The 22,315-nt window shown below is 50.6% G+C and overlaps 1 protein-coding gene across 1 annotated transcript; it reads right to left on the bottom strand.

The window, feature by feature from the left end:
* Positions 1-7,862: 7,862 nt before the first annotated feature.
* LOC144612377 (tumor protein p63-regulated gene 1-like protein) lies at positions 7,863-14,033 on the bottom strand. The gene is made up of 5 exons (XM_078431962.1): positions 13,474-14,033; positions 12,746-12,834; positions 11,629-11,805; positions 8,889-9,039; positions 7,863-8,164 (listed from the first exon to the last, which is right to left on the bottom strand). The coding sequence occupies exons 1-5, from the start codon at positions 13,732-13,734 to the stop codon at positions 7,970-7,972; spliced, it is 873 nt and encodes a 290-aa protein (XP_078288088.1). The 5' UTR covers positions 13,735-14,033; the 3' UTR covers positions 7,863-7,969.
* Positions 14,034-22,315: the final 8,282 nt, after the last annotated feature.

Raw genomic sequence — 22,315 nt, 5'->3', positions numbered from 1 at the left:
CTTAGGAGGAGGATTTCTTGGAATGTTTGCGAGATGGTTTTCTAAACCAACATGTCGAGGAACCAACGAGAGAGCAGGCCATTCTAGACTGGGTATTGAGTAATGAGGAAGGGTTAGTTAGCAGTCTTGTTGTGCGAGGCCCCTTGGGCAAGAGTGATCATAATATGGTGGAGTTCTTCATTAGGATGGAGAGTGACAAAGTCAATACAGAAACAAATGTTCTGAACTTAAAGAAAGGTAACTTTGAGGGTATGAGGCGTGAATTGTCCAAGATAGACTGGCAATTGATGCTGAAAGGGTTGACGGTGGACATGCAATGGAAGGCATTTAAAGGTTGCATGGATGAACTACAGCAAGTGTTCATCCTAGTTTGGCAAAAGAACAAACCAGGAAAGGTAGTGCATCCGTGGCTAACAAGGGAAATCAAGGATAGTATTAAAACAAAAGATGAAGCATACAGATTAGCCAGAAAAAGTAGCATACCAGAGGACTGGGAGAAATTCAGAGTCCAGCAGAGGAGGACAAAGGGTTTAACTAGGAAAGGGAAAATAGATTATGAGGGAAAACTGGCAAGGAACATAAAAACTGACTGCAAAAGCTTTTATAGATATGTGAAGAGAAAAAGATTAGTTAAGACAAATGTAGGTCCCTTGCAGTCGGAAACAGGTGAATTGATCATAGGGAACAAGGAGATGGCAGACCAATTGAACAACTACTTTGGTTCTGTCTTCACTAAGGAAGACATAAACAGTCCACCGGAAATAGCGGAGGACCGGGGGTCTAATGAAATGGAGGAACTGAGGGAAATCCAGGTTAGTCGGGAAGTGGTGTTAGGTAAATTAAATGGATTAAAGGCAGATAAATCCCCAGGGCCAGATAGGCTGCATCCCAGAGTGCTTAAGGAAGTAGCCTCAGAAATAGTGGATGATTTAGTGATAATTTTTCACAACTTTTTAGATTCTGGAGTAGTTCCTGAGGACTGTGTTTACTGAGGAGGATACACACAATCTCCCAAATGTTCTAGGGGCCGGAGAACCTAGGGTGATGGAGGAACTGAAGGAAATCCACATTAGGCAGGAAATGGTTTTGGGTAGACTGATGGGACTGAAGGCTGATAAATCCCCAGGGCCTGATGGTCTGCATCCCAGGGTACTTAAGGAGGTGGCTCTAGAAATAGTGGAAGCATTGGAGATCATTTTTCAATGTTCTATAGATTCAGGATCAGTTACTGTGGATTGGAGGATAGCAAATGTTATCCCACTTTTTAAGAAAGGAGGGAGAGAGAAAACGGGTAATTATAAACCAGTTAGTCTGACATCAGTGGTGGGGAAGATGCTGGAGTCAATTATAAAAGACGAAATTGCTGAGCATTTGGATAGCGGTAACAGGATCATTCCGAGTCAGCATGGATTTACGAAGGGGAAATCATGCTTGACAAATCTACTGGAATTTTTTGAGGATGTAACTAGGAAAATTGACAGGGGAGAGTCAGTGGATGTGGCGTACCTCGACTTTCAGAAAGCCTTCGACAAGGTCCCACATAGGAGATTAGTGGGCAAAATTAGAGCACATGGTATTGGGGGTAGGGTACTGACATGGATAGAAAATTGGTTGACATACAGAAAGCAAAGAGTGGGGATAAATGGGTCCCTTTCGGAATGGCAGGCAGTGACCAGTGGGGTACCGCAAGGTTCGGTGCTGGGACCCCAGCTATTTACGATATACATTAATGACTTAGATGAAGGGATTAAAAGTACCATTAGCAAATTTGCAGATGATACTAAGCTGGGGGGTAGTGTGAATTGTGAGGAAGATGCAATAAGGCTGCAGGGTGACTTGGACAGGTTGTGTGAGTGGGCGGATACATGGCAGATGCAGCTTAATGTAGATAAGTGTGAGGTTATTCACTTTGGAAGTAAGAATAGAAAGGCAGATTATTATCTGAATGGTGTCAAGTTAGGAAGAGGGGATGTTCAACGAGATCTGGGTGTCCTAGTGCATCAGTCACTGAAAGGAAGCATGCAGGTACGGCAGGCAGTGAAGAAAGCCAATGGAATGTTGGCCTTCGTAACAAGAGGAGTTGAGTATAGGAGCAAAGAGGTCCTTCTACAGTTGTGCCGGGCCCTGGTGAGACCGCACCTGGAGTACTGTGTGCAGTTTTGGTCTCCAAATTTGAGGAAGGATATTCTTGCTATTGAGGGCGTGCAGCGTAGGTTCACTAGGTTGATTCCCGGAATGGCGGGACTGTCGTATGTTGAAAGGCTGGAGCAATTAGGCTTGTATACACTGGAATTTAGAAGGATGAGGGGGGATCTTATTGAAACATATAAGATAATTAGGGGATTGGACACATTAGATGCAGGAAACATGTTCCCAATGTTGGGGGAGTCCAGAACAAGGGGCCACAGTTTAAGAATAAGGGGTAGGCCATTTAGAACGGAGATGAGGAAGAACTTTTTCAGTCAGAGAGTGGTGAAGGAGTGGAATTCTCTGCCTCAGAAGGCAGTGGAGGCCAGTTCGTTGGATGCTTTCAAGAGAGAGCTGGATAGAGCTCTAAAGGATAGCGGAGTGAGGGGGTATGGGGAGAAGGCAGGAACGGGGTACTGATTGAGAGTGATCAGCCATGATCACATTGAATGGCGGTGCTGGCTCGAAGGGCTGAATGGCCTACTCCTGCACCTATTGTCTATTGTCTATTGACTGGAGGGTAGCTAATGTAACCCCACTTTTTAAAAAGGGAGGGAGAGAGAAAACGGGGAATGATAGACCAGTTAGTCAAACATCGGTAGTGGGGAAAATGCTACAGTCAGTTATTAAAGATGTGATAGCATCACATTTGGAAAGTGGTGAAATCATCGGACAAAGTCAGCATGGATTTACAAAAGGCAAATCATGTCTGACGAATCTTATAGAATTTTTCGAGGATGTAACTAGTAGAGTGGATAAGGGAGAACTAGTCGATGTGTTGTATCTGGACTTTCAGAAGGCCTTCGACAAGGTCCCACATAGGAGATTGGTGTACAAACTTAAAGCACACGGTATTGAGGGTTCAGTGTTGAGGTGGATAGAAAATTGGTTGGCGGACAGGAAGCAAAGAGTAGGAATAAACGGGTCCTTTTCGGAATGGTAGGCAGTGACTAGTGGGGTACCGCAAGGCTCAGTGCTGGGACCCCAGTTATTTACAGTGTATATTAATGATTTGGACGAGGGAATTGAATGCAACATCTCAAAGTTTGCGGATGACACGAAGCTGGATGGCAGTGTTAGGTGTGAGGAGGATGCTAGGGGGCTGCAGAACGAATGGATAGATTGGGCGAGTGGGCAAATGCATGGCAGATGCAATATAATGTGGATAAATGTGAGGTTATCCACTTTGGAGGCAAGAACATGAAAGCAGAGTATTACCTGAATGGTGACCGATTAGGAGAGGGGGAGATACAACGTGACCTGGGTGTCATGGTGCACCAGTCATTGAAAGCAAGCGTGCAGGTGCAGCAGGCAGTGAAGAAAGCGAATGGTATGTTGGCATTCATAGCAAGAGGATTTGAGTTTCGGAGCAGGGAGGTTCTACTGCAGTTGTACAGGGCATTGGTGAGACCGCACCTGGAGTATTGTGTGCAGTTTTGGTCTCCTAATCTGAGGAAAGACGTTCTTGCCTTAGAGGGAGTACAGAGAAGGTTCACCAGATTGATCCCTCGGATGGCGGGACTTTCATATGAAGAAAGACTGGATAGACTAGGCTTGTACTCGCTGGAATTTAGAAGACTGAGGGGGGATCTTATAGAAACATATAAAATTCTTTAGGGGTTGGAGAGGCTAGATGCGGGAAGATTGTTCCCGATGTTGGGGGAGTCCAGAACCAGGGGTCACAGCTTAAGGATAAGGTGGAAGTCTTTTAGGATCGAGATGAGAAAACATTTCTTCACACAGAGTGGTGAATCTGTGGAATTCTCTGCCACAGAAGGTAGTTGAGGCCAGTTCATTGGCTATATTTAAGAGGGAGTTAGATGTGGCCCTTGTGGCTAAAGGGATCAGGGGGTATGGAGAGAAGGCAGGTACAGGTTACTGAGCTGGATGATCAGCCATGATCATATTGAATGGCGGTGCAGGCTCGAAGGGCCGAATGGCCTACTCCTGCACCTATTTTCTATGTTTCTATGATATCGTTAACGTGCGGGGATCGCTGGTCGGTGCGGACAAGGTGGGGCCGAAGGGCCTGTTTCCGCGCTATATCTTTAAACCAAATAAACAATGGTGTGACCTATCATCAATGACTGTGGTCCAGGGGCCATAGAGCCGAGGAAGCAGTAGCAGAGGGTGAAGCACATTCATAGGTCCTGGAGTTTGGAGATACACCTCCCCCCTCCCCCCCCACCACTGTGGACAAAGGCACACACAGCTTCAACGCACAGTGACAAGCTCACGCCTGTTCACACGTTTATTCTCACAATTATCAAACTGTTCATTTCCATTCCTGGTCACATTAGTCTTCAGTTCCCTCTTGTCCACAAGGAACTTCATCCAACCCTGTTTATAATGAATGAACGCGCACCACCGTTTTCTGGGTGGACGGTACTCTAGATTCAGGTATATCTGTGAGTGTAAAGTACATCGCATTTAGTCACTCCGAGGTGCATTCACAATCTGCTCTTCTGATCCGAACGTAATCATCCACATACCCGTTGTTTAATGCTCTGCATGTCTTTCCTTGCAAATTCCCACATATCAACAATTCACTTGTTGTTCCCAACTGCACAGAGGAGAGGATCTGGTCAATTGTTTTGTTGTTTCAAAGCCACTTGATGGGAGGCTGAATCTCGACTTCTGACTCTACATCGCTTCAAAGATAAGCATCACCTTCTTTGAAAGAGAGAGGGCCAAGGCATAATACACTGTGGACCAAGTGCTCGTAAATGTGATTCAGTATTTGGATAGCATTGACACAGAGTTGCTGGGCCAGTTTCTCTGCTGTATGACTATGACTCTGGGTTCAGTCTCTGCACCTTTCTCCACATGTGGTATCACCATCAGTAGTTACAGCAGGGGTGTGCTATTCTTTTCTTATGTGTCCAAGCTGTTGGAAGAGGTGAGGACTTTATTTCCTGGAGCGAAGGAAGCTGAGGGGTGATGATATGAAGGTGTGTAAAATCATGGGACGAATAGATAGGATGATTGCAGAGTCGATTACCCAGGATGAATATTCAAAAATAACACCTCAGGTTTAACGTGACAGGGGCAAGATTTAGAAGGAACATTGAATGGAATGCTTGACACAAAGAGGGTGCTGGGTATATAGAACGAACTTTGATAAGATGATTTACTTCTGACATTACTTTTTTTCTCCCTAGACGGATGTCGTCTGAGACTTCTGAGTTGATTATGTGTTACTCGAAGGGTTGAATGGCCTACTCCTGCACCTATTGTCTATTGTCTACTCCTGTATTGCAGATGTCCGGCCAGTGATAGGGTCCGCGATATGATACCAGGTGTTTTATTGTGTTCTCTCTCCTGTGCCCACTCCTCACCTTTTCCTCACATTTGTCCAACAGTTCATTTGTGGTTAACCCCCATTGTAGCAAAGTGTGGCGTCATGCATTTTGGTCGTAGGAACAAGGCGTACTATTTGCTACATGGGGAGAGAATCCAAAAATCAGAGGTGCAAATAGACTTGGGACTCCTTGTGCAAGTCAAATCGGTGGCGGGGGGGGGGCTCCTTGAAACATAAAGTATAGTGAAAGGCTTGGATGGATGTGGGGAGGATGTTTCCACTAGTGCTCGATTCTACCACCAGAGGTCGTAGCCTCAGAATTAAAGAACATTCCTTTTGGAAGGAGATAAGGAGAAATTTATTTTCTCCTTCGTGGGTGATGAATCTGTGGAACTCTTCCACAGAATGCTATGGAGGCCGTCAGTGGATATTGTTAAGGCAGAGATAGATAGATTTTTGATATTTTCGGGTTTCAGAGTTTCCGGGGAGAAGCCAGGAGAATGGGGGTGACCGAGAGAGATAGATCAGCCACGATTGAAAGGCGGAGTAGAATGGATGGGCCGAATGGCCTAATTTAACTCGTATCACTTATAACCCTAAGACCTTCTCCGTGTATTTCCTTACATGGGCCCAGCTATGGGGAGAGATGAGGACTTTATTCCTTGGAGAGCAGTAAGCTGAGTGGTGCTTATAAAGGCGTGTAAGTGGCAGATCGGATGAATGCACAGAGTCTTTTACCCAGGACGGGGAGTCAAAAACCAGAGGTCACGGGTTTCTGGTGAGAGGGACAAGATTTACAAGCAACCTGATGGGAAGACTTTACATTCAGAGGGCGATGCGCGTACGGAACGAGCTCTCAGAGGTAGCAGGGATACGTTGAATCAAAGCTGGCATTTCTACAGTCACCACGTTTGGAAATATCACTCCCATCTCGACGGTGGCAAGAGGTAAATAGGTGACCAACTTTGGTCATTTGTGCTGAGCAATAAATGTGAGGCAGGAACTGATTGTGCAGCAACCTTCAGGTGTGGTGACGCGCCCTGAGCCCCCCCTCCCCTCAGACTCTCTCCCTCCCCTCAGACTCCCTCCCCCCTCAGACTCTCTCCCTCCCCTCAGACTCCCCCCCCCTCCCCTCAGACTCCCTCCCTCCCCTCAGACTCCCTCCCTCCCCTCAGACTCCCCCCCTCCCCTCAGACTCCCTCCCTCCCCTCAGACTCTCTCCCTCCCCGCAGACTCCCTCCCTCCCCTCAGACCCTCCCTCCCCTCAGACTCTCTCCCTCCCCTCAGACTCCACCCCTCCCCTCAGACTCTCTCCCTCCCCTCAGACTCCCCCCCTCCCCTCAGACTCCCTCCCTCCCCTCAGACTCTCTCCCTCCCCTCAGGCTCCCTCCCTCCCCTCAGACTCCCTCCCTCCCTCCCTCCCTCCCCTCAGACTCCCTCCTTCCCCTCTGACCCCAGTCTCCTGTCCTCCCCCTTTTTTCCCTCTCACACACTGCCATCTCACTCCAATCCTTCACCACTGCCGCTTTCCCTGTCTCCTTCTATCCAGCCCGCCCTCTCCTCCTCTCTCACACCACCCCTCTCTCCCCCTCCCACAGCCACCTCTCTCCCCGGCTAACCCTGCCTCTCGGTTCTCCCTCTCTCCCACTCCCAACGCCACCCTCCCCGTATCCAACATTCCCCTCTCTCTTCCCCCTCCCACGTCCTTCCGTCTCCCTTCAATGATGCTGGATATTTCAGGCTTTGATGAATTTATTTTGTAGCTACCAGTCACAGTGGAAGCAGGCCCCTCGGCCTAACTTGCCCACACCGGCCGATATGTCCCAGCTACACTAGGCCCACCTGCCCATGTTTGGCCTTTATTCCTCCAAACCTGTCCTATCCATGTACCAGGCTAACTGATTCTTAAATGTTGGGATAGTCCCAGCCTCAACTACCTCCTCCGGGAACTCGTTCCTTACACCTACCACCCTCTGTGTGAAAAGTTACCCCTCAGATTCCTCTTAAATATTTTCCCCTTCATCTTAAACCTATGTCCTCTGGACCTCGATTCGCCTACTCTGGGCAAGAGACTCGACCCGATCTATTCCTCTCATTATTTTGTACACCTTAATAAGATCACACCGCATCCTCCAGCGCTCCAAGGAATAGGGTCCCAGCCTACTCAACGCTCACACCCTCAAGTCCTGGCAACATCCTCGTAAAAAAACCTTCCTCCCTGCCCCTCTCCCCTCTTCCCCCTCTCCCATCACTGATGCTGGAATTTTCAGGCTTTGATGTATTTATTTTGTTTCTATCAGTGGTCTGCTGATCCCGACACACGCTCTTCCTCCCTCCCCCCCCCCACCCCCCACCCCCCTTCTCCGTGTCTCTGCCGCCACCCCTCTGCCATTGCGGCCGCTGGGATGGTGAGGCTTGGATCAGTGTGTGTGGGTGTTGGCCGCGGGCTGCTGGCTCCCACGCTGCCAGCTCACGGCTCCACTAGAAGGAGAGCAGGCGGCGAGGTTTGGCGTAGCCCAGCTGCGCCCAGTTGCTGAGGGCAGACACCAGGCCCAGGACCGTCTCCATCTGGATGGGTTTCTCCAGCAGCAGCGGCCCGTTGGCTCGGCCGGCGAGGGGCTGCTCCCTGTGGGCCATCCCCACCCCCCGGTTCAGCTCCGTGCGGAAAGACCCCAACTGTGGGCAGGAGAGAGGGGGAGTGAGACAGCAGCACGGGGAGAGATACAGGGGAGAGGGGGAGTGAGACAGCAGCATGGACACACACACACACACACACACACACACAGGAAGAGAGACTGGTGAGGGGGATGTACATGCACGCACAAAAGTACACACCTACACACAAATGCATGCACAAACATGTACACACACATGTACACGCGCACACAAACGCACACGGGGTGACTGGAGAGGGGCTCGTACACACATAGGCACACACACTCACATACACTCACACACACACACACGGGGAGAGAAACTAGAGGAGCATGTACACACACACACAGACACAGGGAGGGAGACAGTGGAGTGGGGCATGTACACACACATACACACCCATGTGCTGGGAGATGCGAGACTACAGACACTCACACAGACATACACACACACACACACACACACAGGCACAGGTAGAGAGAGACACAGGTAGATGTCCCCCCCACAGTCTCCCCACCCCAGTCCCCCCCCCACAGTCTCCTCCCTAGTCTCCCCCCAGTCTCTCCCCATCTCTCACCCCCAGTCTCCCCCCCTCAGTGTCACCCCCACAGTCTCCCCTCACCCCCACAGTCTCTCCCCCCCCACGGTCTCCCCTCACCCCCACAGTTTCCCCACCAGTGCCTCCCACCACAGTTTCCCCTACCCCCCAACCAGTGTCTCGCCCCCCCCCAGTCTCCCCACTCACCGTGCAGGGGGGTGGCAGGTGCCCGCTCTCCACCCCGGGGTGTTCTGTCAGGATGATGGACGGCAGATCCCGAGCCCAGGGGTTCCAGCGGGAAAGGAACGACGGCTCCCGCAGTTTGTCCCATCCCAGCCGCAGCCCCAGCCCACAGCGCCTGGGCTCAAAGGACAGGGCGGTGAGTTCACACCCGCTCACACTCACACACACACGCACACACACACACACACACACACACACGTGCACACACACACGTGCACGCACGCACACACACCACACTCACACACACGTGCACGCACAAACACACCACACACACCACACTTACAAACCCGCACCCTTTCCATATTCCGAGACACCCCCAGAACCCACTGAGCCCTCATCCACTCCCCACACCGAGACACCCCCCACTCATACCCTCCCACGTCTACACCCAACATAACCCACCCCCAGTCCGAAACACCCCCATATCCCACCGTCCCACACACCCCAAGTCTCAGACACCCACATACATCTCCTCAGCCACCCTCTCCCCACACTGAGCCTCTGCCCACTCAACCTCTCCCACTCCTATCCCCCCATACTCCAACCCCCCCTCCCCACACTGAGCCCCCACCCACTCACACACTCCCACCGATCCCCCCATACTCCAACCCCCCCTCCCCACTCCAGGGGTCCCCATACACTCCCCACCCTAACCTGGTCTGTGGCAGGGACTGAGTGATGGGTGAGTGAGGGGGGTGTGGGCGAGGGTGTGTGTGAGTGAGGGGTAGGTGGGTGAGGGTGTGTGGGTGATGGTGTGTGGGTGAGGGGGTGGGTGAGGGGGGTGGGTGAAGTCTGTGTGGGTGAGGGGGTGTGTGGGTGATGAGTAGGTGGGTGAGGGGGGTGTGTGGGTGAGGGGTGAGGGGGTGAGTTTAGGGTCTGGATGAGGGGGCTGTTGGTGAGGTGGTGTGGGTGGGGGGTTTGGGTGAGGGGGGTTAGGGTATGGTGTGGGTGAGGGGGTGTGGGTGAGGGGGGAGGGTGAGGGGGTGTGGGCGAGGGGGTGTGGGTGGAGGTTGTGGGTGAGGGAGTGTGGGTGAGGGGATGTGGGTTAGGGGGGGTGGGAGTGGGTTGTGGGTGAGGGGGTGTGGGTGAGGGGGTGTGGGTTGTGGGTGAGGGGGGGTGAGGGAGTTTGTGGGTGAGGGGTGTGGGTGAGGGCGTGTGGGTGGGGGGTGTCTAGGAGTGGGTTTAGGAGGGAGGGTGTGGGTGTGTCTCGGAGTGGAGGTGGGAGGGACAGTGTGTGTGGGGGTGTCTAGGCGTGAGGGTGAGGGGGAGTGAGATGTGGGGTGTAGGTGTGGGAGGGGATGACGGCTGTCTAGGAGTGGGGGAGGGGAGAGGGTAAGTGCGGTGTATGTGGGGCTTTGGGGAGGTGGGTGAGGGCAGGTGTGTGGGGGTGGGGGATGGGAGGGAGGGTGTGTCTCGCAGTGGGGGGGTGATATCGGGGTGTAGGAGTGGGAGGGGCTGAGGGATGTTGAGGAGTGGGGGTGGGAGGGAGGGTGTGTGGGGTATGGAGGGTGCAGGGGTGGGGACGAGGTGTAGGGGGGTAAAGGGAAGCCGGGTGAACTGGTATGGGGGTTTGCAGGAGTGGGAGTGGGTGAGTTGAGGGTGTAAAAGTGGGCGGGGTTGAGTGGGGGTGGCTTGGAGTGGGAGAGAGTGGGATATGGGATGTGTCTGGGCTGGCTGAGGATGGGTGTAGTGGGTTTGGTGCTGGGTGAGGATGGTCTAGGAGTGGGGGGGTGAGATATGGGGGGGGGGGTGTAGAGACTGGGTGAGAGGGAGTGGAGAGTGGGGAATGGAGGGGTGGGTAAGACTGGGTGAGAGGGATCTAGGAGTGGAGAGTTGGTTGTGGGGGTGGTGGAGGGATATGGGGGGCTGTAGGGACTGGGTAAGAGTTGTCTCGGAGTGGAGAGTGGAGGGGAGGGGTTTGGTGCACGGGTGGATATGCAGGGACTGCGTGAGAAGTGGGGGGGTGGGATATGAGGGGGTGCAGGGACTGGGTGAGGGGGGTCCAGGAGTGGGGGGCTGGGGAATGGAGGGTGGTGTCGGCACTGGGTGAGGGTTCCCCCAGGGTGGGGGAGGGGGGGGGGGGTGAGGGGAGTCCAAGAGTGCGGTGTCGGCACTGGGTGAGGGTTCCCCCCAGGGTGGGGGAGGGGGGTGAGGGGGGGTGAAGTTCCCCCAGGGTGGGGGAGGGGGGGGGTGAGGTTTCCCCATGGTGGGGGAGGGGAGGTAGTGAGGTTCCCCCAGGGTGGGGGGAGGTGAGGTTCCCTCAGGGTGGGGGAGGGGGGTGAGGTTCCCCCAGGGAGGGGGAGGGGGGGTGAGGTTCCCCCAGGGTGGGGGAGGGGGCGGTGTGGGGAGCCCAGTGTTTCGTTTTGTTTAGAGATTCAGTGCAGAAAGAGGCCCTTCGGCCCATCGAGTCCGCGCCGACCAGCACTTCCCTCACATAACCACTATCCTACACACACAAGGGACAATTTTTACACATGTACCAAGCTAATTAGCCTATAAACCTGTACGTCTTTGGAGTGTGGGAGGAAACCAGAGATCCCGGAGAAAACTCACGCAGGTGACGAGAAGAACATACAAACCCCATACAGACAGCACCCGTAGGGAGGGGAGAGGGAGAGGGAGGGGGGTGGAGGGGGAGAGGGAGAGGGAGAGGGAGGCAGCAACTCTAGTGCTGCTCCACCATGGCCGCCCAGTGTTGACTCACCTGCTGAGGGAGGTTGAGGGGAAGTGGAAGGGGCCGACAGTGATGCTGTCGATGTAGTGCAGGGGGATTCGCAGCAGCAGGTGACAGGACAGGCCCACAAAGTCGTAATGAGACACCAGCAGGACTCGTGGGGTCAGCAGCACCAGTTTCTCGCTCTCCCGGTTCCAGTGGTCCACCCTGAGTGGGGCAGGAGATGGGGAGATGCACTCACTCACTCCTGCTCCCTGGCAACGGGGCTTCCCAAAGGGAGCGTCTGTCCCCACCCTCCCCCCACCCTCCCGTTACAGACTCACCCTCCCTCACCCACACCCCCCCTTCCTCACCCACACCCCCACCCTCCAGACACACTCACCCTCCCCCATCCATTCCCCCACCCTCCCTCACCCACACCCCCACCCTCCCTCACCCACACACCCACCCTCCCTCACCCACAGCCTCACCCTACCTCACCCATAGCCCCACCCTACCTCACCCACAGCCCAACCTTCCCTCGCCCACCCCCCTGTCTCACCCATAGCCCCACCCTCCCTCACCCATAGCCTCACCCTCCCTCACCCACACCCCCACCCATACCCCCTTGTCTCACCCACGGCCTCACCCCCACCCTCCCTCACCCACAGCCTCACCCCTGACCAACATCTGCGCCTGTGGGTCAGGGGTCAGTCAAGCTGTAGGATTGCCTCTCTCCCCCCCAGTTCCCCTCTCTCTCCCCAGTTCCCCTCTCTCTCCCATGTTCCCCTCTCTCTGCCATGTTCCCCTTTCTCTCCCCCATTCCCCTCTCTCCCCCAGTTCCCCTCTCTCTTCCCAGTTCCCCTCTCTCCCCCCTGTTCACCTCCCTCCCATGTTCCCCTCTCTCTCCCCCGTTCCCCTCTCTCTCCCCAGTTCCCCTTTCTGTCCCTCTATCCGCACCTCCCTATCCTCTCCCACACCCTGCCTGTCCCTCGGAAACGGTCTCCTCTCCCCTTTTCCCTCACACCTCCCCTCCTCATCTCCCACCCCCTGCTCACTTGCACCCTCTCCACTGACGTCTCACTCCGGCAGAAGCTGGGCATTCCCCTCTCTCTCTCCCCCCCTCTCCCCTCTCCCCCCGCCGCTCCACTGATCCGGGGTCTCTCACTCTGTGAGGAGCCAGGCTCCCTGCACTTTGCCGTCTTCATCCCCCAGTGTTCTCTCCGTCTCGCTGATCGCTGCTTGCAACACACCTGGCTGTGGAGACACAGTGAGAGAGAGATGGTTTATGTCCACCGGGGAGAGACAGGGACTGTGACCACTGGGGAGACACAGGGACTGTGACCCCCCATTGGGGAGAGACAGGGACTGTGACCCCCACCCCCCACTGGGGAGAGACAGGGACTGTGACCCCCCACTGGGGGGAGAGAGAGGGAGAGACAGAGACTGCAACCCTCTGCCGGGAGAGAATAAAACTGACCCTCCACTGGGGAGAGAGGGAGAAATAGTGGCCATGGGAGACAGAGAGAGAGACAGAGACAGAGAGAGAGGCAGAGAGAGAGACAGAGGGAGAGGGGGAGAGAGAGAGAGAGAGAGAGAGAGAGAGAGAGAGAGAGAGAGAGAGAGAGAGAGAGAGAGAGAGAGAGAGAGAGAGAGAGAGAGAGAGAGAGAGAGAGAGAGATGATTTCCATCCAACAGAGAGACAGAGGTGAGACGGAGACTGTGACCCTTCACTGTGAGACAGACGGATAGATGAAACCTCTGCCCTCTCTCTGACCACAACCATCAGGGGGAGAGACCAGGCCTGTCCTTCCGTCGCTGACCCCAGTAGGTGATGCCCAGATGCCCAGCAGTATCCCAGACCCATCTCCCAGCCACCGCGCAGCCCACACTCACCCGCAGAGCAAAGAATTCATCCCGGTGGCTCTGGCCCGAGGACGGGGGGAGGACAGAGGGGGAGAACTCCCCCCGTGGGAGAGGGGGATACAGTCGGGAGAGGTCAGCAGGGGTTATAGGGGTCACGCCCAAGCCAGGGGCAGAGGTCACGCACTGTTCCACTCCTGGGTCAGGGGTCAGGTGCTCTACTGACCCCGGGGTAAAGGTGGCGTCGGGTTCCAGTTGCGGCGAAGGAACGCTGGGCTCCAGCTGATCCCCCATGGCCGGCAGGGGAACCCCTGCTCCTCCTGAATCGGGGAAGGGACGGTGAGGGATTCGCGGGGCTCCGGGACGGGATCAGCTCCAGTCCAGGCCGGAGCGATGCAGCAAACTACGGGTGTGAGCAGTCAGGGGCAGGGGGCACGGTGGGTCAGGGACACAGTGGGTCAAGGTCACAGTTGGTCACGGTGGGTCAGGGACAGGGGTCACGGTGGGTCAGGGTCACAGGGTCAGGTGTGAGGAAGGGTCAGGATATGGGACAGGAGGGGGTTTGGGAGGAGTCAGGGTCAGGGTGCAGGAAGGGTCAGGGTTAGGATGATGTCAAGGGTCAGGTACAGGGTCAGGGGTGGCCAGGTCTCCGTAACACAACAACTGAGGTCGACACTCCACCGGTGAGATAAACCAGGAAACTGGTGAGAGGCTGCAGCCTCGATCACAACACCCAACCACCGGAAATGTAGAAAAACTGGGTCCAGTTGCCAGGAAACAGCCGACACTGAACAGGGAAATAACCCAGAGCAGAACAACAGAGAAAATATGTGTTACTGATACAAGAGTCTTACAGTGTGGGGTGTATCAGTGTTACAGCGAGTGGTGTATCAGTGTTACAGTGATGGTGTGGGGTGTATCAGTGTTACAGTGAGGGGTGTATCAGTGTTACAGTGAGGGGTGTGGGGTGTATCAGTGTTGCAGTGTGGGGTGTATCAGTGTTACAGTGATGGTGTGGGATGTATCAGTGTTACAGTGATGGTGTGGGATGTATCAGTGTTACAGTGATGGTGTGGGGTGTATCAGTGTTACAGTGAGGGGTGTATCAGTGTTACAGTGAGGGGTGTGGGGTGTATCAGTGTTACAGTGTGGGGTGTATCAGTGTTACAGTGAGGGGTGTATTAGAGTTACAGTGAGGGGTGTATCAGTGTTACAGTGAGGGGTGTGGGGTGTATCAGTGTTACGGTGAGGGGTGTGGGGTGTATCAGTGTTACAGTGAGTAGTCTGGCTAAAAGACTGTGCATTCACCTCATGACTCTCTGGAATATAATTGGATCACTCCTCTGCCCTGTGATCCATGGAATAAAGTCTTAATCTGCCCAACCTCTCCCTTTAGCAGTCTGAAGGTCTCGACCCGAAACGTCACCCATTCCTTCTCTCCTGAGATGCTGCCTGACCTGCTAAGTTACTCCAGCATTTTGTGAATAAATAATCTCCCTATAGCTGAGTGCCTCTGGTCCTGGCAACATACTGAGAAATCTCTGAACTTTTTCTAGCTTAATAATATCCTTTCTGCAGCAGTGTGACCAAAACTGAACGCAATATTCCAGATTCAGGTGCAGTAGCGTCTTCTCATAATGTCCCAACTTCTCCACTCAATACTGTGAAGGCCAATGTGTCGAAAGCCTCCTTTATCACCCTATCCACCTGTGATGCCACTTTCAGGGAGCTACGTGCCTGTACTCTGCAATCTCTCTGCTCTACAACATTGCCGTACATTCACTGTGAAGGTCCTGGCCTGGTTTGACTTCCCAAAATCACCTACTTGTACTTATCTGCATTAAACTCCATTAGCCATTCCTCAACCAACTTGCCCAGCTGATCAAGATCCTGCAGTGATTTTAATAACCATCTTCACTTTTATGACACAATCCAGTTCAGTGTCATTTGCAAACTTACTAATCATGCCTCACATTGTACAACAATCGGCCCAGCACCGAACCCTGAAGCACAGCACTAGACAAGGCCTTCGGTGTGAAAATCATTCTGCCACCTCTGTGCTCTGCTTCCTTCCATGAAGCCAATTCCACATCCAGTTTACAAACTCCCCTTGGATCCCATGTGATCTAACGTTCCAGAACAGACTATCATGAACGTTTTCAAATGCCTTGCTAAAGTCCATAGAGAAAATGTCTATGGCCTTGCCCTTGTCAACCTTTTTGGATACTTAAAAAAACTCAATCAAATACATCAGACACAATCTCTCACGTAGAAAACCATGCTGATCACACCGTTATTGTTTATAATATAAAATTTATATAAAAACTATGTTTATATATATATGAGTGTGTGCGTGTGTATACTTTATATCCATATATAAAAAGGTTCATATATATAAACCTTTTTTGGTGTTTATTATGGTGTTTATAGGGTAGAATGTTTACTCTGCTGTTGTGCTACGGTAACAATTTCAGTGTGGAGGAAGGAACTGCAAATTCTGTTTGAAGAAAGGTCTTAACCTGAAGCATCACCCATTCCTTCTCTCCAGAGATGTTGCCTGTCCCGCTGAGGTACTCCAGCATTTTGTATCTACCAAGGAACTGCAAATGTTGTTTTAAACTGAAGATACTGGAGAGAAGGAATGGGTGACTTTTCATTCTTCTGTTTAGATTTTAGATTTTTTTTTTTTTAGATTTAGAGATACAGCGCGGAAACAGGCTCTTCGGCCCACCGAGTCCGCGCCGCCCAGCGATCCCCGCACATTAACACTATCCTACACACACTAGGGACAATTTTTACATTTACCCTGTCAATTAACCTACAAACCTGTACGTCTTTGGAGTGTGGGAGGAAACCGAAGATCTCGGAGAAAACCCACGCAGGTCACGGAGAGAACGTACAAACTCCGTACAGACGGCGCCCGTAGTCAGGATCGAACCTGAGTCTCCGGCACTGCATTCGCTGTAAGGCAGCAACTCTACCGCTGCGCCACCGTGCCGCCGGTGCATATTCGCTGTTTCGGGGCATATGGCAATAAAACACTCGACTCTCTCGCTGGCATGTAATATTGTCAGGGTAAAAGTGAAAGGTTTTCAAGAGTGTGTGTCGATAATTCACCAGAAAGTTGTATACACAATATAGAAAACACGTGGTTGAGGGGCACGGGCTGGAGGATAGACGGTAGATGGAATGGGGAGGAGGTGAGGGGGAGATGGAACGATTGGAGGAATGGGGAGAAAAGATGGTAGATGGAGAGGGGAGGCGGCGAGGGTAAGGGCGAGATGGTAGGTGGGCACGCGGAGGGTCGGGTACCGGATAGATGGGGAGAGGTATACAGGGGGGTAGTCAGTGAGGGAAGGGGGCATTGTGTTAGGTAGATGGTGAGGGGCATAGGAGAGAGGAGTATGGGGAAGGGGACTTGTAGTCGGGGAGAGAAGGTGGAGGGGAGTTGGGGAGGATTGCATGGGGAGAGTAGATGGGGAGGGGGCAAGGTGGAAGGGCAAGGGGAGAGTAGATGTGGAAGGGGGAATGGTGGAAGGGCAAGAGGAGAGTAGATGGGGAAGGGGCATGGTGGAAGGGCACCAGGAGTGTAAGCTGGGAATTTGGGCACGGGGAAAGGAAAGAGCTTTCCCCGGGGAGGGGTATGGGTAAGTGTAAACGGGGAGTGGGCATTGAGGAGGATAGATGGAGAGGAATGCATGGCCTTTTATTCTGCGGCTGTGGCCTCTGATCTTAGACACTCCCACGAGTGGCAACATCCTCTCCACATCCACCCTGTCAAGGTCATTCACTTCTCGGTACGTTTCAACGCCGTCCCTCTTTACATCCCCCCCAACTCCCCGCATCCTTCTAAACTCCTCTGAGTACAGGCCCAGTGCCGTCAAACATTCACCTTATTGTAATCCAATCAACCTTGGGATCATTCTCTTTATCCGCCTCTGGACTCTCCAGCACATCCTTCCTCATATATGGGGGAAAATTGCTTATAATACTCCAGATGCGGTCTGACCAGTGCCTTATCAAATCTCATCCTTACATTCCTGTTTATATATTCTATTCCTCTCGTAATAAATGTCACGAGAAACAGTTACGATATGTGAAACAGTGCAACCCTGTATATCTCGCACACAAAATGATGCAAATCTTACCATGAATGACAGAAATAAGAAGTGTTATCGATGATTATGAAGTTCATTTTTGAATGATTTAAAATTGAGGGTGTTGGTGCAATATACTGCTAACCCACAAATGCGTCCTTATGAGATATTCACATTTTAAAAATCCATAAATCACAAAACAAAACAAGGTGCCTATGTTATTTGACCAACTTATCGGTTGAATTTAGACATTAAATTTTTACAGGTTGTAGGGTAAGGATCCTATTAATGCATGTAAATAATTTTTCACAAAAGTGAGGGTTATTATTGCACAGACCTCCTCAATTATATGTTAAATTCAAACCTAAACTATGGTAGCAATGTACAGTGCATTCAGAAAGTATTCAGACCCCTTCCCTTTTTCCACATTTTGCTACGTTATAGCCCTATTTTTTTAATCATCAATCTACACACAATACCCCATAATAAAAAAGTGATAACAGGTGTTTAGAAATCTTTGCAAAGTAATTTAAAATAAATAACTGAAATATCACATTTACATAAATATTCAGACCTTTGGTATGACACTCAAAATTGAGCTTATGTTCATCCTGTTTCCATTGATTATCCTTGAGATGTTTCTACAACTTGATTGGAGTCCACCAGTGGTAAACTAAATTGATTGGAAATGATTTGGAAAGGTACACACCTGTCCACATAAGGTTCCACAGTTGGCAGTGCATGTCCGAGCAAAAACCAACCCATGAAGACGAAGGAATTGTCCGTAGACCTCTGAGGCAGGATTGTGTCGAGACACAGATCTGGGGAAGGGTATAAAACAATTTCCACAGCATGGCAGGTCCCGAAGAGTGCAGTGGCCTCCGTCATTCTTAAATGGAAACATTTTGGAAGCACCAGGACTTTTCATAGAGCTGGCCACTCGGCCAAACTGAGCAATCGGGGGAGAAGGGCCTTGGTCAGGGAGGTGATCAAGAACCCGATGGTCACTCTGACAGAGCTCCAGAATTCCTCTGTGAAGATGGAAGAACCTTCCAGAAGGACAACTATATCTGCAGCACTCCACCAATCCGGCCTTTATGGTAGCGTGGCCAGACGGAAGCCACTCCTCAGTAAAAGGCACATGATAGCCCGCTTGGAGTTTGTCAAAAGGAACCTAAAGGTCTCTCAGATCATGAGAAACAAGATTCTTTGGTCTAATGAAACCAAGATTGAACTCTTTGACCTGAATGCCAAGCGGCACCGCTCATCACCTGGCCAATACCATACCTACGGTGAAGCATGGTGGAGGCAGCATCAGGATGTGGGGATGTTTCTCAGTGGCAGGAACTGGGAGACTAGTCAGGATTGCGGGAAAGATGAACAGAGCAACGACCCTAAGCACACAGCCAAAACAATGCAGTAGTGGCTTTGTGACAAGTCTGTGAATGTCTTTGAGTGGCTCAGTCAAAGCCCAGACTTGAATCCGATCGAACTTCTACGAAGGGACCTGTAAATAGTTGTGCATCGACGCTCCTCGTCCAACCTGACAGAGCTTGAGAGGGTCTGCAGAGAAGAATGGGAGAGGTTTTCGCTTTTTTATTATGGGGTATAATGTGTAGATTGATGACCTGGGTGTCCTTGTTGCACCAGTCACTGAAAGTTGGCGTGCAGGTACAGCACGCAGTGAAGAAAGCTAATGGCATGTTGGCCTTCATAACTAGAGGATTTCAGTATAGGAGTAAAAAGGTTCTTCTGCAGTTGTATATGGCCCTGGTAAGACCACATCTGCAGTACTGTGTACAGTTTTGGTCTCATAATTTGAGGAAGGGCATCCTTGTAATTGAGGCAGTGCAGTGTAGGTTCACGAGATTGATCCCTGGGATGGCGGGACTGTCACATGAGGAAAGTTTGAAAAGACTAGGCTTGTATTCACTGGGAGTTTAGAAGGATGAGAGGGGATCTTGTTGAGACAGATAAAATTGTAAAAGGACTGGACAAGCTTGATGCAGGAAAAATGTTCCCAATGTTGGGGGAGTCCAGAGCCAGGGGCCACAGTCTTAGAATTAAGGGGAGGCCATTTAAAACTGAGGTGAGAAGGAACTTTTTCACCCAGAGAGTTGTGAACTTGTGGAATACTCTGCCACAGAGGGCAGTAGAGGCCAAATCACTGGATGAATTTAAGAGAGAGTTAGATCGAGCTCTGGGTGCTCGTGGAATCAAGGGATATGGGGAGAAGTTGGGCACAGTTTACTGATTGTGGATGATCAGCCATGAATACAATGACCGGCGGTGCTAGCTAGAAGGGCTGAATGGCATATTCAAAAATCAGATTTTCTATGTTTCTATTAAAAAAACGAATTGAATCCATTTTAAAACAAGGCTGTAATGTAGCAAAATGTGGAAAAGGTGAAGGGGTCTCAATACTTTCTGAATGCACTGTCCATTATTCACGTCTAAAGCGAGCACATCTGTATCAGTGTAGGTATGTATTCATTACATTTCATTCCACTAATATAGAATGAAAAAATATCTTGACATGTGTTCATTGTTATTTTATTCACAATATTAGGATTTCTGGAAGTAAGTTTGATGTCACTGATTGTGAATGTGTATGGGTAGGCCCAAATGAAATGTATGTGAGAGAACAGTGATCATGATAGAGGGAACCATGTTCGAGAGGTGTGTGCATTACTGATTATATATATATATATATAGAGGAAATCACAAGAAAGAAACTAGATATATATGTGTGTGTGTGTATGCATATATATATATACATATGCATAAACCATAGACTGAATAAAATATTTTCAAATGTTTCCCCCATCTGCGACAAATGTCTAACTCAAAAAGCCACTATAGCACATTCCTTTGTCTATTGTACAAAACTGTATAAATTTTGGAATGAAATTTTTGGAATTTTTACAAAACTATTTAACACAAAATTGAACCCCAGTACAGAATTGATTATCTTTGGATCAATGGAAGAGGGAAGTAAACTAACTATATTCCAAGAAGCTTTTCTTAATTACGGTCTAATAACAGCAAAAAAACTAATACTCAAATTTTGGAAAAACGCACCTACGCCAACATTCAAAATGTGGATTTCAAGCATGTCTGAAACGTTACATTTTGAAGAAATGAGATTCCTCCTATTAGGCAAAGTAGACCAATTCTCAAAGATTTGGTCTCCTTTTATCAATTTTTTGCAAGCATATGGTGCAACATAACATAACCTTAGAAATTAAACGGTTTAGAACCGGGTGACGGATGGGCAAAAATACGAGATAGGTAGATCTCCCCTAATCTTTCTTTTCTTTACTGTCTTCTTTTCTTTCAATCTTTTAACTTTTCATCTCTATCCTTTATTTCTTTTGCTTTCTGTTTCTACTCGCTTGACTATCTATTCCGACACTCTTTATTTCTTATTTCTTTCTTCTCTCACTGTTCTTTTACTATTAAATCAAAAGTATGAAGTTGTACAAGAATGGAAATATGTATTTATGTATTAGGTACTCAAGTACCACACTATTGTACTTACTTCTAACAAAAAAATATTAAATTAAAAAAAAAAAAAACCATAGGTCGAATTGTCTTTATGGTTTATGTACATCATGTGAAAAATAAGATGAAGAGAGAAATAGTGTTGCTTTAAATCAAAGTTGCTTCTGATCCATGAACTTTGAGATCTATTTATCTCTATCTTGCCTCTCACCCACAAACTTTAAATGATTTGTGGAAAGAGTGTGTTAGAGCAATACAAGGGAAACTGCACAAAAGAGGGGGTTGGGGAGGAAGGATCGGAGGGAAATAGGCAGAAATAGTAAGAAATAATAAAATCAGAGAAACTAACCGGGGGGAAATCATTTAAAAAGAAAAATAACAAAAAAATGTGAATTAATGGATGAGATATATTCTGCATTTTAATGGTATCATCACACATACTGTTCCCCCACAACACTGATTACACTGCGAGAGGCAGAACGGGCGGCTGCTTTTGCTTACTAAAATGGCGGATGTTCCGCTCCGTTGCGTAAAACACTTCAGAAGCGGCGATTCCGACGGAGTGGTCCACCTCGCTCCGCTCTGTTATCTCTGGCCTCTCCTCACTCCCGCACCGCCCCGCCCCCGAGGGCGGAGACTCCCGGATAGAACCCGCCCCTTCTCCCGTGTAGAACCCGCCCCTCCTTGATTGACGTTCGTACCGAGCAATCGATGGTCAGCCACTGCTGTTCCCGCGTTGACGTCATGGATCAGGTGGCCACGCGCGGAGACGGTTTAACCAAAAATACAAGAGGAACAAGATGGACCACTTGACCCTGAGAACAGTAGAATGTCATGGCGCCATTTTAGTAGGCAGAAACCTGCAGAAACGTTTAAAAAGAAAAATAACACAAATCTGTGAAATGATAGATGAGACATATTCTGCATTTTAATGGTATCATCACACATACTGTTCCCCAAAACACTGATTACACTGCGAGAGGCAGACCGAACGGCGGGGTTTGCTTACTAAAATGGCGGACGTTACGTTCCATTGCGAACTACACTTCAGTGGAGGTGCTTTCTGCGGAGTGGTCCATCTTGTTCCTCTAGTACTTTTGTGTTTAACGGTCGCCGAGGGAGGGAGCGTCGCCGCCGCACAAGGAGGAGACAGAGGGAGCGCGGGGTGTGGGGGAGACAGAGGGAGCGCGGGGTGTGGGGGAGACAGAGGGAGCGCGGGGTGTGGGGGAGACAGACGGAGCGCGGGGTGTGGGGGGGGACAGAGGGAGCGCGGG

Source organism: Rhinoraja longicauda, chromosome 44, assembly GCF_053455715.1.
Source record: "Rhinoraja longicauda isolate Sanriku21f chromosome 44, sRhiLon1.1, whole genome shotgun sequence".
NCBI classification, from domain to species: domain Eukaryota; kingdom Metazoa; phylum Chordata; class Chondrichthyes; order Rajiformes; family Arhynchobatidae; genus Rhinoraja; species Rhinoraja longicauda.
The sequence above is the reverse complement of the archived record's forward strand: the minus strand, read 5'-3'. Positions and strand labels throughout refer to the sequence as shown.